Here is a 13,754-nt window from a genome sequence, read left to right as displayed (position 1 = left end):
TGTCTCAAAAAAACCAAAAAAAAAAAAAAAAAAAGTCTAGGCATTCTTGTGAACTATCAATAGGGCATTGAACTACCTCCCTGAGAGGTTATCTAATTAATTCCAAATAGACAGCCCTAAACACAGATACACACGAGCACCACTAAATGAACTAAATGCAATACTTTTTTTGTTGTTGTTGTTGGTCTTTTTGAGACAGGGTCTTCCTGTAACTCCAGCTGTTCTGGAACTCACTATGTAGACCAGGCTGGCCTTGAACTCACAGAGATCCACCTACCTCTGCCTCCCGAGTGCTGGGATTGAAGGCGTGTGCCACCACGCCCAGCACATATGTATATTTATAAATGTATGTATGTATATGTAACAATAATAAAGAAGAGGACAAAAAATTGACAGTGAGTGGGGGGACATGGGAGGAGTGGGTGGAGGACTGGGAAGGATGGAAAAAATTCAAAGATAATACTCATGTATGAAATTCTCAGAAAAAAAAAACAAAAACAAAAACAAATCAATGAACCAGAGCTAAACTTAGTGGCTCATGCATGTAATCCTAGCATTTGGGAGGCTGAGGCAGGAGATTCACTGTGATTTTGAGGCCAGACTTCACTATAGAGACCCTGTCTCAAAACAAAATAAGAATCAATGGACCATAAATATAAGGTTAATTTTGGACTCTCGCTTCTATTGAGCTATATGTCTCTCTTCAGTCCAGATGGGCTCCATTATTATAGCTTTGCACTAAGTTTTAAAATTGTAAAGCACAAGTCCTCTGACTTGGTTCTTTTTTAAAAACTGTTTCAGCTATTCTGGGTCCCTTCCATTTCCATGTGAATTTAAAAATTAGCTTGTCACCTTTTCTTTTTTTTCCCTTTGGTATTTTTGAGACAGGGTCTCCCTGTAGCCCAAGCTAGCCTAGAACTCACTATGTAGACCAGGCTAGCCTTGAACTCACAGAAATCTGCTTGCCTCTGCCTCCCAAGTGCTGGGATTAAAGGTGTATACCACTATGCCCTATGCCCAGTTTTGTCACCTTTTTTTTTTTTCTTCTCTTTTTCAGACAGGGTCTCCCTATAGCTCCAGCTGTCCTGGAACTCACTATGTAGACCAGGCTGGCCTTGAACTCACAAAGATCCACCTGCCTCTACCAAGTGCTGGGATTAAAGGCATGTACCACCACACCCAGCCCTGTCACCTCTTTTTTTAAAGACAGGGACTCACATAGTCCAGGCCTCAAATTTGCTAGGATGACCTTGAACATCTGAACCACCCACCTCCATCTCCCAAGCCTTGGGACTGACTATAGGTGTGCATCACCATGACTGGCTTATGGATGGAGCCCAGAGCTTCATGTATGCTGGGCAAGCACTCTACCAACTAAGCTGTATCTCCACCCACCTCCAAACCACCCAACTTTTTTTTCTTGTTTCTATTTTTTTTTTGTCTTTTTGAGACAGGGTCTCCTTGCAGCCCCAGCTGTCCTGGAACTCACTATGTAGAGCAGGCGATCTCACAAAGATCTGCCTGCCTCTGCCTCCTGAGTGCTGGGATCAAAGGTGTGCGCCACCACACCCAACTCAATTTTTAAAAATATTTTATTTATTATTTTTATTTTATGTGTACGCATGTATTGCCTGCATGTAGGTAAGTACACCCATGTCGTGCAATGCCCTTGGAGGACAGAAGAGGCTGTCAGATCCCCTGGAACTGGAGTTACGGACAGTTGTTAGCTGCCATGTGGGTGCTGGGATTGGAACCCGGGTCTTCTGTTAAGAACAGCCAGTGTTCTTAACCTCTGAGTCATCTCTCCGGCCCATTTCTTTTTCTTTTTTGGAGACAGGGTATTACCACTATGTAGCCCTGACTGGATTAGAACCCTGCTTAGACCAAGTGGCCTCAAATTTGCAGCAGTCCTCTTGCCAGTTCCTCCTGAATACTGGTATTACAGGTGGTATATCAGCAGGCCTAGCTTTTTGCTTTTTGTTCTTGTTTTTTCTTTTAGTGTACGTGTATGAAATGTGTGCATATACATGTAAAAGTATACCATGGTGCACAGGTGGAGATCAGAGGACAACCTTAATTGTTGGTTGCCATCTTCCACCTTGTTTTCAGCAGGGTCTCTTATTCATTGCTGCATACTCCAAGGTTCCTGGCCTGCAAGCTTCTGAGGATCTTCAACCCGTCTGCCTGTACTCTCACCATACGTACACTGGGATGATACATGTGCACTACAGCATCCGGCTTTACACAGGTTCTGGAAATCTAAAATCTGGTGCTCATGCTTACATGGCAAGTGTTTCATTCACTGAGTCATCTCTCCAGCCTTTTTTTTTTTTTTTTAGGGTCTTCCTGTAGCCCCAAGTGGCCTGGGACTCACTATGTAGCCCAGGCTGGCCTTGAACTCAGAGATCCCCTGCCTCTGCCTCCTAAGTGCTGGGATGAAAGGCATATGTCACCTTTTTTTTTTTTCCCCCAAAGAGGGACTTATGTAGCCCAGGTTGGGCTTGAACTTCTATGTAGCTGAGTATAACCCAGAACTTTTTAATCCTCTTCTGTCTCCTGAAACCACAGGTGTACACCACGATGCCTGGCCACAGTATAATCTTTGTATTTTTTTATAGGATTGATAATGATTATCTTCTCTTTCCATTCCTAATTTTGTAAGGGGGGGGGCTGGCAGGCAGATCTCCTATATAGCCTGGAATTGGCCTAATCCTTCTATTCCCAAGTGCTGGAATTACAAACATGTACCACTATGCTTGACTCATTACTGATTTTAGTCTTTTTTCCCCTGGGCAGTATAGTTAAAATTTGTTAATTTTGATGTTTTAAAGATCCAACTTATGATTTTATCGACTTTCTCTATTTTTCTATCTTCTATTTCATTTATTTCTATATTTAACTTTTTTTTTTTTTTAATTACTTTTACTTTTTGTATATGAATGTATTGCCTGCATGTAAGTGCATCTGTGCCATGCAGTGCCCATGGAGGTCAGAAGGTGGCATTGGATTCCCTTGAAACTGGAATTACAGACGGCTGTTAGCTGCCATGTGGGTCCTGGGAACTGAACCCAGGTCCTTTGTAAGAGCAGCCAGTGCTCTTAACTGCTGAGCCATTTTTCTAATTCCTCCTTATCCTTCTTATATAGAGTTTTTGTTTGTTGTTTTGTCTTTTTGAGCCAAGTCCTCAAAACCCAGATCTTCCTGCTTCAGCCTCCCAAGTGTTATGATAACATGCATACACTACCATGCCCACCTTCTAGCTTTCTTTTTTTTTTGGCTTGTTTGGTTGTTTGTTTTGTGGTATTGGGGACTGAACCTAGGCTTGCACATGCTAGGCAGGCACTCTGCCAGTGAGCTATATCCCAATCCTCTTTTGATTTTTTTTTGAGACAGGGTCTTAACTAGTTGCCCAGGATGGCCTTGACCTCACTTTGTAGTCAAAGCTGGTCTTAATATTGTGATCCTCCTGCCTCAGTGTCTTGAGTAGTTGGGATTATAGGTCTAAACCACAAAATCTGGCTAAAAGACATCATTCTTTCTTTTTTAAATTTAATTTTGTGACTTATTTTTATTTTCAATGTATGAGTGTTTTGCCTGCATGTATGTGAAGTACACCCAAGCATCCAATGCCTGTGGATCCAGAAGAGGGCATTGGATTCCCTGGAACTGGAGTTAAGGACAGTTGTTAGCCACCATGTGGGTATTGGGTTCTCTGCAAGATCAGCCAGTGCTCTTAACCACTGAGCAATCTCTCTAGTTACATCTTTTCTTTTTTTATGTACTGGAGATTGAACCTAGGGCGTCATGCATGCTAGGCAAGCACTCTACCACTGAGCTACATTCCCAGTCCTTGGTTTCCATTTATTTACTTTGTTTTCCCTGTCTCCTTAAAGCTGAAGCAGATGAGACAATTCACATTATACTCTAATACTCCATTTTTACCCAGTCCTCCATCTGAAGTCAAGAATATATTGTACTTCAATAACAATACTGATAATGTAGGTCAATGCTTATGCACACCCTCTGTGACAGATACTCTTCTAAGTATTTTACAGAAGAATCCCTTATTTAATCTCACTACTGCTTACCTTTGTACCCCAAGCAGCTGTTCCTGAGTATAAGTTGAGCTCCCTTCTCCCTGCCGGGTCTGATTCCACTCATTCTCAGACTTCTTTTCCTTTTGTGCCTTCATGCAGTTACAGCAACCACAGGGGTCACGACTCTCAGGTGGTCTGTCTTCTGAGTATTTGTTTCTTCTAATTGCATCAATGTAAGCTGTAAAGCAAAGTCCTTCCAGTACAAATCAACTTTGTAATTTTTTTCCCTTTTATGAGACAAGGTCTCACTATGTACCTCTGACTGACCATGAACTCATGAACCTTCTGCCTCAGCCTTTCTACTGTTGGAATTACAAGCATGTGCCATCATATCCGGCTTTACAATTTTGCTACCTGTTTTAACTCTCTGGGGGGCAGATTGTAGATAAGAGCAAGTTAAGTATGAAGAACAGACTAAGGGCATCATGTTGTCTTTTAAATATCCATTTCAAAACTAAACAAACATCTTCCCTGGGAAGCCTTATAGGAAATATGGGAAGCATCTAAGAAAAAACTTGAAATGCCAGAAACATGAAGTTTTCAATAACTTCACAATACTTACAGTACTCATTCATCAAATATTCTTTATATTTATATTCTTTATGTTTTATTTAACATGTATGAGTGTATTGCCTGCATGTATGGGAGTGTACTCATGTTGTGCAGTGCCCACAGAGGTTGGAAGAAGGCATTGGATCCCCTGGAACTGGAGTTACAGAAGGTTAACTGGTATGTGGGTGCTGGGATTCAAACTGGGTCCTCTGCAAGAACAGCCAGTGCTCTTAACCACTGAGCCATCTTTCCAGCTCTAAGAAAATACTCTTAGAAACAAAAAAGGGGCTCATCAGGCATCTCTACCCAATACTTTGCCTTTAGTGCATCACAGAGCGAAGCCCATTTCTTTGTGCTCCAGGATCAGAGGTGACATCGCTCATAAAACAATACTTTTCTTGCCATGTTTCTTCTTACTCTTAAGATTCAAAGAATAGAGCAGTTCAGTTCCTTTAGACTAACAGCTGTAGTTCTGATATACACTAAGATACTGGGCTAGACACATCAGGGGGTATATGGATGAGACCAACTCCTGCCCACAAAGAGGTTACAGTTTAATGTGAGAGGATTCAATAAGTTCTAAACCTACAGAATGTAAACAGCATTATATGCCATTCACATCTGTCTTGTCAGAGAATCCTCCAAGACATTAAAAACATCTTTTTCTCCCATTCTGCAGTGACACTCCCTAGACACTTCTGTAGGTCTGCCTGGCTAACTCCAAGGTATCCTTCATGACTTTATATGTAACACTTTTTCCATGAACCTTCCCTTGACACCCAGGCTGGTGTTGGGTGGTTTGTCTGCGTGTAACCCAAACCCCCAACCTTGACGTGTTAACCCAGGAACTTAGTGGCCCTGTTTTGTAACTGGTCAAACTCTCTCAGTGGACTGACAGTTCTGTGAACTCAGGGACCCGCATCTGTCAAATTCCCCCTCCAGAATCAGCATAATGTGGAACACATAATAGGTATTGGATCAAAACTTTTTGCCTGACCGTAAGATGGAAAAGGACAGACAGCCTACTGTAGGTCCTGATAAGACCTGGAGGAGCAAGAATAAATCAGGTGGCCCAGTGTGGAGGAGTAATTCGTACGGGGCAGGTAAGCAAGCCACAGGAGAAAGCAGCATCCGCGGGCCCTGGAGTCGGGAGGAGGGACAGAGGGGCTGGGCAGCAGGAGGTCAAGGGCAGGCACCGGTGGGGGGGGCGGCGCTGGGGGCCGGAGGCAACAAGTCGTCCCCAGTGACTTAGCTCCGGGCAAGGCCCCAGCCTGAGAGAGCCCTTCAGTTTCCGACTCCCGGCCTCTGCCCTGCGCGGTCTTCCATCACAGCCCAAACCCGAATGGGGCTTAGCATCTTCCCAGAAGCCTCCATCCTTCAAGAGGCCAAGGACCTCCGCCTTAGGATCCGAATCCGAATCCCTGAGCTCTCCGGAACGCCACCTCGCCCCACCCTCCAGTTGGGACCTGGTACCTTCGGTCCAGTGCTCCCCACTGTCCAGAGTGGCCGCCATATCGGTTTCCAGTCAGCAGGTCCACCAAGCCGTTCAAGTCGCAGACGCTGAAAGAGAAGGGGCGCGGAGCACAGGGCACGCCGGTCATTGTAGTTTAGTCCATCTGGGCTGCGGTGGTACGAGACTACAAGTCCCAGCGGGCCCGCGTGAGAGGCTGTCTGATCCCGAGAGCGAGGCTTGTGGGGGTGCAGCTAGCTGACTGCGGTGGCTGCTGGGCACTCCGACTCATCAGTAAAGTCGGGATAGTGGCTTCTGTCCTGCCTAGGACGGCTTCGCTGTAGTCCATCCTCAGGAAATGGCCTTTGGGAATATCCACCAGTGCCTAGTCTATGCAAAACCTGTACTGGGCCCTGGGGATTCAAAGATGGGTTGGGGCCGGAGTGGTGGTGCACGCCTTTAATCCCAGCACTCCAGAGGCAGAGGCAGGTGGATCTCTGTGAGATGGAGGCCAGCCTGGTCTACATAGTGAGTTCCACACCAGCTTGGGCTACAGGGAGGCCCTGCCTCAAAAACAAACAAACAAACAAACAAAAAACAAAGATGGTTTGGGGAAGGCTGAACTCAGCTCTGGGAATTTTAATGGTGTCAAAAATTGACAAGTGAGGGGCTGGACTGGAGTAGAAATAATTCATTTCCTCCATACTGATTTCTTAGAGCTCCGTGGTAAAGAGCCCTTGTTGCTCTTGCAGAGGACCTGGGTTCGGTTCCCAGCACCCATATGGCGACTAATGGCCACCCATAATTCCAGTTCCAAGAGAATCTGACACTCTGTTCTGACCTCCATGGGCACTGCACAACTCCGGGTGCACTTGCAGGCAATACACTTATATACATAAAATAATAAATTTTTAAAAATTGACAAATGAAGTAGACTTCTGGGGTTAGACAGCAGTTTGATTTGGGTTCTTCCCACCCTTCACCCCATCCTAGTTCCTCGGGCATCAGAGGAACTGCTATGGAAGGTATAGGGGGTCAACTTTGGAGGCGGCATCCAAGTATTTATCTTTGCCATTCCTTCTTCTTTTTTTTCTTTTTTTTTTTGTTTTTGGTCTTTTTGCGACAGGGTCTCCCTGTAACCCCAGCTGGCCTGGAAATCACTGTGTAGACCAGGCTGGCCTAAAACTCACAGAGATCCGCCTGCCTCTGTCTCCCAAGTGCTGCCACCACACCCGGCTGCCATTCCTTATTCTTGTCCCTCATTCTACTCATGAACCTCTTTGAGTCTTTTCTCCTCTTTTCCATCCAGTCTTTTCTTTGGCCCTCTTCTTTTCTGAAAGACCAGCTCTAAGAAGTTATTAAACAGGAAATGAGGAATTATTCCTACCATTCCCCATCCTGTTTTTCAGGGTGGAGTCTAGCAAAGAATAAAAGCAACTTTTTCACCTTATTCATAGGTGAATGGCTGGTTTCCTCACTCACTGACTCAACCTTGTAGAAAGGCAAGTTGGTTAGAATGGCCAAAGATCAGGTCTACAAAGGGACAAAATGATCATGGTTGTTTCCCAACAGAAAATTATCTTAAAATTCACTTAGATCTTACCAAGAATACCAAAGCAGTTAATGCTATCAACCAGCAGCTAGGTAGGCTGTTGAGAGAGTGGGGTGACTTTGGGGATTAGAGCCCTGAACCCAAACCAGAAGGGTAAGAGCTTCAGGTGGCATGTAGTTCTTAGCCCTTTTCTGGAGTCATAGCCCTACCATACAGACTTCAGGACCACTTGGAAATCAAGAGAACAAGGTCTTTCCATGGAAAATGCACTGGCCTAGAATTTAGATATGGGTTATACTTGGAAATTTGCCACAGATCATTGTGTGAGCCACACCAACTCCCTTCTCCTTCCCCTTTGACCTGTAAGTTCTGTAAGTTGAGAAGGTTAGGTTTGACTAGTAGTTATTAAGTTCAGGCATCCTTAAGGTTCACTGTGTGGCTGCCTCTGGGATCTTATGTGAGGAGTAGGAAGCTGGAAGGAGGCACAGCCTGAAAGTAGAACCTTAACGTCTTGGAATCAAAGCAGCTCTGTATTATTCTGTTTCACATTTTGTAACCTACTAAAGAAAAAAAAAAAAAAAAAAAACAAAAAAAAAAAAAACGCCAGACATAAAAAAAAAAAAAAAAAAAAAAAAAAAAAAAAAAAAAAAAACGCCAGGCATAGTGGTACACGCCTTTAATCCCAGCATTTAGGAGAAAGAGGCAAGGATCTCTTGTGAGTTCAAGGCCAGCCTTGTCCACATAGTGAGTTCTGAGACTGCTGGGACTATAAGGAAACCCTGTCTTAGAAAAAAAAAGAAAAAGACCAAAAAGGAAAAAAAAGTAAAATTTTTAAACTACCAAATTAATTGACCTCTGTGTCTTTTTTGTTTGTTTGTTTTGTTTTGTTTTTTGGAAACAGGGTCTCCCTGCAGCCCCAGCTGGCCTGGAACTTACTACTATCTAGACCGGGCTGGCCCCAATCTTGCAAAGATCTGCCTACCTCTGCCTCCTGAGGGCTGTGATTCAAGGCATGTGCCACTTATGCCTGGCCGGTATGTGCCATTTGTAACATCAATTGAAAGTGGGAATACCCAAAGACAGTGTTCTGCCTTACCTCCTACCCTGTAACAATCAAGGAAGTTACAGGGCTGGAGAGGTAGCTCAGCGGTTAAAAGCACTGGCTGCTCTTGCAGAGGATCCAAGTTCACTTCCTAGCACCGGCATGGTAACAGCACAACCATCTGTAACTCCAGTTCTAGAGCATCCAAACCTCTCTTCTGGCCTCTGAGAGCATCAGGCATACATGCATGTGGTATGCATACATACATGTAATCAAACACTCATACACATAAAATAAAAATAAATTTTGAAAAAAATTATTTTTTAAAATGACAGCTGTTACACCAGGCGTGGTGGCATGCACCTTTACTCCCAGCCCTCAGGAGGCAGAGGCAAGCAGATCTTTGTGAGATCCAGGCCAGCCTGGTCCACATAATGAATTCCACGTGGGCTGGGACTAGGGAGACCCTGTCAAAAACAAAATGACAACTGTCTAGATAAGCATTACCATCTGATTTAGGTGGGGAATTTTAGTATAATGGTTAAAAGATCAGGCTAGTGTTGTTGAAGGATGTAATAAAATGCTTATAAAGTATTTGGCACTTTATCTGGTACTTATGCTAATCAGTACTATGGACTAACATGATAGAACAGAAACCATTTCTTTGTGATCTGACATTGTAAGTTAGTATCAGCAGGTGTATACTGGGTACATCATAGAGTCTCCAATATGACTAACTAGATCTCCATTTAGTATATCTGACAATCATTACTATAAATAGGACAAGAAGCATAATACTACCAAAGGGCTTGGAAGCTAATTTCCCCTGCACCCTAGCCCCTGACTCCAGCTACTAGATCTAGTGATCTTCTCCACCCGTCCTTTGAAAAAGAGCAAAGAACAAGTCTGCTATGGTGACATACACCTGTAATCTAGCAGAGGAAAAGGCATGATCAGGAGTGCAAGGCCAACCTGAGCTACATAAGACATGAGAAAAGAACAAAGCAAAGCAAAAGAAAAAAGCAATAGATGTGGTGGAGTGTATCTGTAGTACCAGCACTCAGGAGGCTGAAGCAGGACGATCAGCCTGAGATCCACAATAAGACTTTGTCTCAAACAGACAGACAAGCAAAAGTATTGTAAAGTGAATTAGTATGGGGAAGACTGTCATAACCAGATGGATTATGTTATGCTCTTAAACTTGAAAGACAAAAGAGGCACGAAAACCATAAAATAAGCTCTGAGACCCTAGACCTATGACTGGCTCAGACATTTCAGGCAGCAGTGTGCTTACCAACAGAGTCACTAACATTCTGTGGTTGAGTGACCTGATTAGGAACATCCATCAGGTAGTTATACATAAAAATGAAGGTTTTCTACTTCAAGGATTGTAGACAGTGCTTTTGGAAGATGGCCAGCTGAGGTTGGGTGCTACATTGGGTTCCCAGGGACAGGGTTAATTTAAGGTCTGTAGGTAATCACAGATGTCTTAGTATCATCAACTTGGAAATATCTGCTTAAGAGTAAGAATGTTGATTTAGAATAGGTAACATTAATTATGAAATTACTTAGGATCAAAGTCTAAGTTCAAGAGTGTTGGGCATAATTGGGAAGCTGAGGTCTCCTGAGGAGCATTCTCTCTTCCCATTCTCTTAAACCTCACAATAAAAAAAAGAAAAAGATTTGGCATTGTAACCTCCTCAGGTATCACCATGAAAACCTACCCTTCAGCTCTTTTATATATCCACTAACATTTCTGGATGCACTCTTCTCTGACTGTATCACTTGTACAAACTTAGAACTCCAAACACCAAACATTGCGAACACTTCTGTACCAGTTGTTGCTTATACTCATTTACCACTTAACAAAAGTAATCATTGCCAAACTCAGCCTCCATGTCTTGTACTAGATGGAGGAGACCAACAAAAGCAACCAGCAGCAAGAACAAAAGAACTTCTTGGGAGGTGAGGCTGGAAAGAAGGATCAGTGGTTAAGAGCTCTTACTGCTCTTGCAGAGGACCTAAGTTTGGTTCCCAGCACCTATATCAGGCAGCTCATAACCACTTGTAACTCCAACTCCAGAGGATCCAACACCCTCTTTTGGCCTCCGTGGGCACCTGCACTCACATACAACCCCCCTCCCCACATACATACAAATAATTAAAAACAAACAAACAAACTTTTGGGAGGGAAATAAAGGAAGAAAAATTGGGACCTCCAAGCCAGTTCTCAGCAGGGAGATAGGTGAAGTTGCAAGAGAAAGGACACCCACAAATCCAGAAGGAGACTGCTGATCAGGGTCACAAATGTTTTCTGATAGAGTCACATGGAATTTAATAGGACTAGCCTGGCTTTAGGAAGCTGTGTGCCAGCTCAAGGGAGCCTACAGTCCATTTTCTATCAGTTTTATTCACTTACAAAAATGTTTGTTGCTAAAGATACGGAAGTTTACCTCATCTCAGTGAAAGAAAGATATTAATCTTCCCTCTTTCCATCAGGGCCTGTGTACCTGAACTGGTGTGTTGCTTGCTCTCCCACAGGATGAGCAAAAAAATAAATAAGAGGATAAGAGGACATTCTAAAACACACACACAAACACACACACACACACACACACACACACACACACACACACACACGCACACACTGCGACCTGTTTCTGCTTTAGGACTACGTAGTCTTGTATAAGAAAAGGGAGGAAGTTGTTTTGTAAATGGTCACCATCCTCTTGTCTAGACATCAAGGAAGAGATGTAGTCTCAGGAAGGCTACAGGGGCAGCAGAAGACTGCACTCGAATTTCCTGTCAGAAATGGGATCCTGTATTTACATACGTAGTAGGATTCTATCAAAGACCCTCCTCTAACAGTTTGCTGAGAGCTGGATTTAGTGTTAAGTGAATTCATCCTCAAGCCCTCTCCAAAGGATTGTTACTGAGCAACAGGAAAATCAACATGGCTAATATGGTACTGCAGTGTCAGCAGCAGGATGAGAGCCTTATAGTCTCAAAGATATTAATACCAATTTGTTCCACCCTCTCCCATGTATAAATACCTTATGACTAACAGCTCATATTTGTAGTACATTGTCCAGAGTCAGAGGAAATTATATGGGTTAACTAGAGTGAAACCCACCCATGTCCTTAAAGTGATTACTCCAGTATGCTAAGCAGTTGAACTAAGTGTCCATGGCAGGATGATAACAACTCAAACAGAATTCATGACTTCTAAACATTGTTATGTCACCCAGAAAGTTCTATCAGAACAACAGTTTTTTTAAAATTTTTGTTGTTGTTGTTTACTGGAACTGACTATTAAATCATATGCTTTTGGAAGTGTGGTTTAAATAAATAAATTTTTTTATGTATATAAGAATTTTGCCTACATGTAAGTGTACCATGTATGTGCAATGGCCATGGAGGTCAGAAGAGGGCACTGGATCCCCTGTAACTGGAAGAGAGTTGCTAACCACCATGTGGGTGCTGGGAACCAAACTCAGGCCCTCTGGAAGTAGTAAGTACTCTTAACTACTGAGCCATTTCTCCATCCCTTTACATTTTTTTAAAATGCTATATAGTATGGGGCTAAAGATGGCTTGTGGATAAAAATGCTTGCCATACCAGCATGAGGACTAGAGTTCTAATCTCCAGCACCCATATAAAAGCTGGGTGGCAGGGCTAGAGAGATGGCTCAGCAGTTAAGAGTAGTGACTGCCAAGCTGACAAGGGGTCAATTGTGCTGGATAGCTTTAGTGTCAACTTGACACACCTGGGTTGAGGGAGCCTCAATTGGGGAATTGCCTCCATAGGACTGGCCTGTGGCCATGTCTGTGGTGACATCTTCTTGATTATTGAATGATGTGGGAGGGCCCAGCCCACTGTGGGTGGTGCCACCCTGGGCAAGTGGGCTGTGTTGATTAAGAAAGCAAGCTGAGCAGGGGCCAGGGAAACAAGCCAGTAAGCAAGTTCCTCCAGGTCCTGCCTCCAGATTCCTGTCCTGAGTTCCTATCTTGGGCTTCCTGATGAAATGTGACCTGGGAGATGTAAGATAAAATACCCCCTCCCCGCCCCGCAAAAAAAAAGAGCACTGACTGCTCTTGCAGAGGACCCAGGTTCGATTCCCAGCACCCACATGGCAGCTAAAGACCATGTGTAATTCCAGTTCCAGAGGATCCCGACACCTTCTTCTGATCTCTGCAGGCATTGCATGACATGGGTGCATTTACACACATGCAGGCAATACACTCATACATATAAAATAAAAATAATAAATATATATTTTTTTAAAAGGCTGGGTGGTGCTGGGCATGGTGGAGCATGCCTTTGATCCCAGCAGTCGGGAGGCAGAGACAGGCAGATCTCTGTGAGTTCAAGGTCACCCTGGTCTATATAGTGAGTTCTAGGATAGCTGGGGCTACAGAGAGACCCTGTCTCAAAAGACCAAAAAAAGGGGGCTGGAGAGATGGCTCAGCAGTTAAGAACACTGACTGTTCTTGCAGAAGACCCGGGTTCAAATCCCAGCAGCCACATGGCAGCTAACAACTGTCGGTAACTCCAGTTCCAGGGGATCCGATGGCCTCTTCTGTCCTCCATGGGCATTGCACGACACAGGTGCACTTACATGTAGAAAACACATGCATACACATAAAATAAAAATAATAAGGCTGGGCGTGGTGGTGCATGCCTTTAATCCCAGCACTTGGGAGGCAGAGGCAGGTGGATCTCTGTGAGTTCGAGGCCAGCCTGGTCTCCATAACAAATCCAGGTCAGCTAGGGCTAAAGGGAGACCCTGTCTCAAAAATTAAATAAATAATAAATAAATAAATAAACAAAATTTAAAAAAAAAGCTGGGTGGCATGAAAGCTTACCTGCACTACCCCAGTGCATGGGGAAGTGGAGACAGGTGTTCCCTGTGGCAAACTGGCTAGCTATAGCCAAATCAAGGAGCACTAGGTATAAGTAAGAGAGCCTGCCTCAAAATATAAGATGGGTGATGGAATCAAACTAAAGCCCCCCAGGTTAAAGTGGATTCAAACCAAGTCCCCCAGACCAAAGAAGAATATT

The 13,754-nt window shown here is 43.8% G+C and overlaps 1 protein-coding gene across 1 annotated transcript in view; it reads right to left on the bottom strand.

Moving 5' to 3' along the window:
- Positions 1-6,272, bottom strand: part of Dnajc18 (DnaJ heat shock protein family (Hsp40) member C18) — a 29,004-nt gene extending 22,732 nt beyond the window's left edge. Inside the window, exons 1-2 of the mRNA XM_008844291.3 lie at positions 6,123-6,272; positions 4,089-4,275 (exon numbers count right to left, since the gene is read on the bottom strand). Of these exons, the coding sequence (XP_008842513.1) occupies positions 4,089-4,275; positions 6,123-6,162 (227 nt within the window). The 5' untranslated portion in view covers positions 6,163-6,272. The remainder of the gene's footprint in view (positions 1-4,088; positions 4,276-6,122) is intronic.
- Positions 6,273-13,754: the final 7,482 nt, after the last annotated feature.

The sequence above is a fragment of the Nannospalax galili genome, unplaced genomic scaffold, assembly GCF_000622305.1.
Source record: "Nannospalax galili isolate Female #2095 unplaced genomic scaffold, S.galili_v1.0 scaffold760, whole genome shotgun sequence".
NCBI classification, from domain to species: domain Eukaryota; kingdom Metazoa; phylum Chordata; class Mammalia; order Rodentia; family Spalacidae; genus Nannospalax; species Nannospalax galili.
The sequence above is the reverse complement of the archived record's forward strand: the minus strand, read 5'-3'. Positions and strand labels throughout refer to the sequence as shown.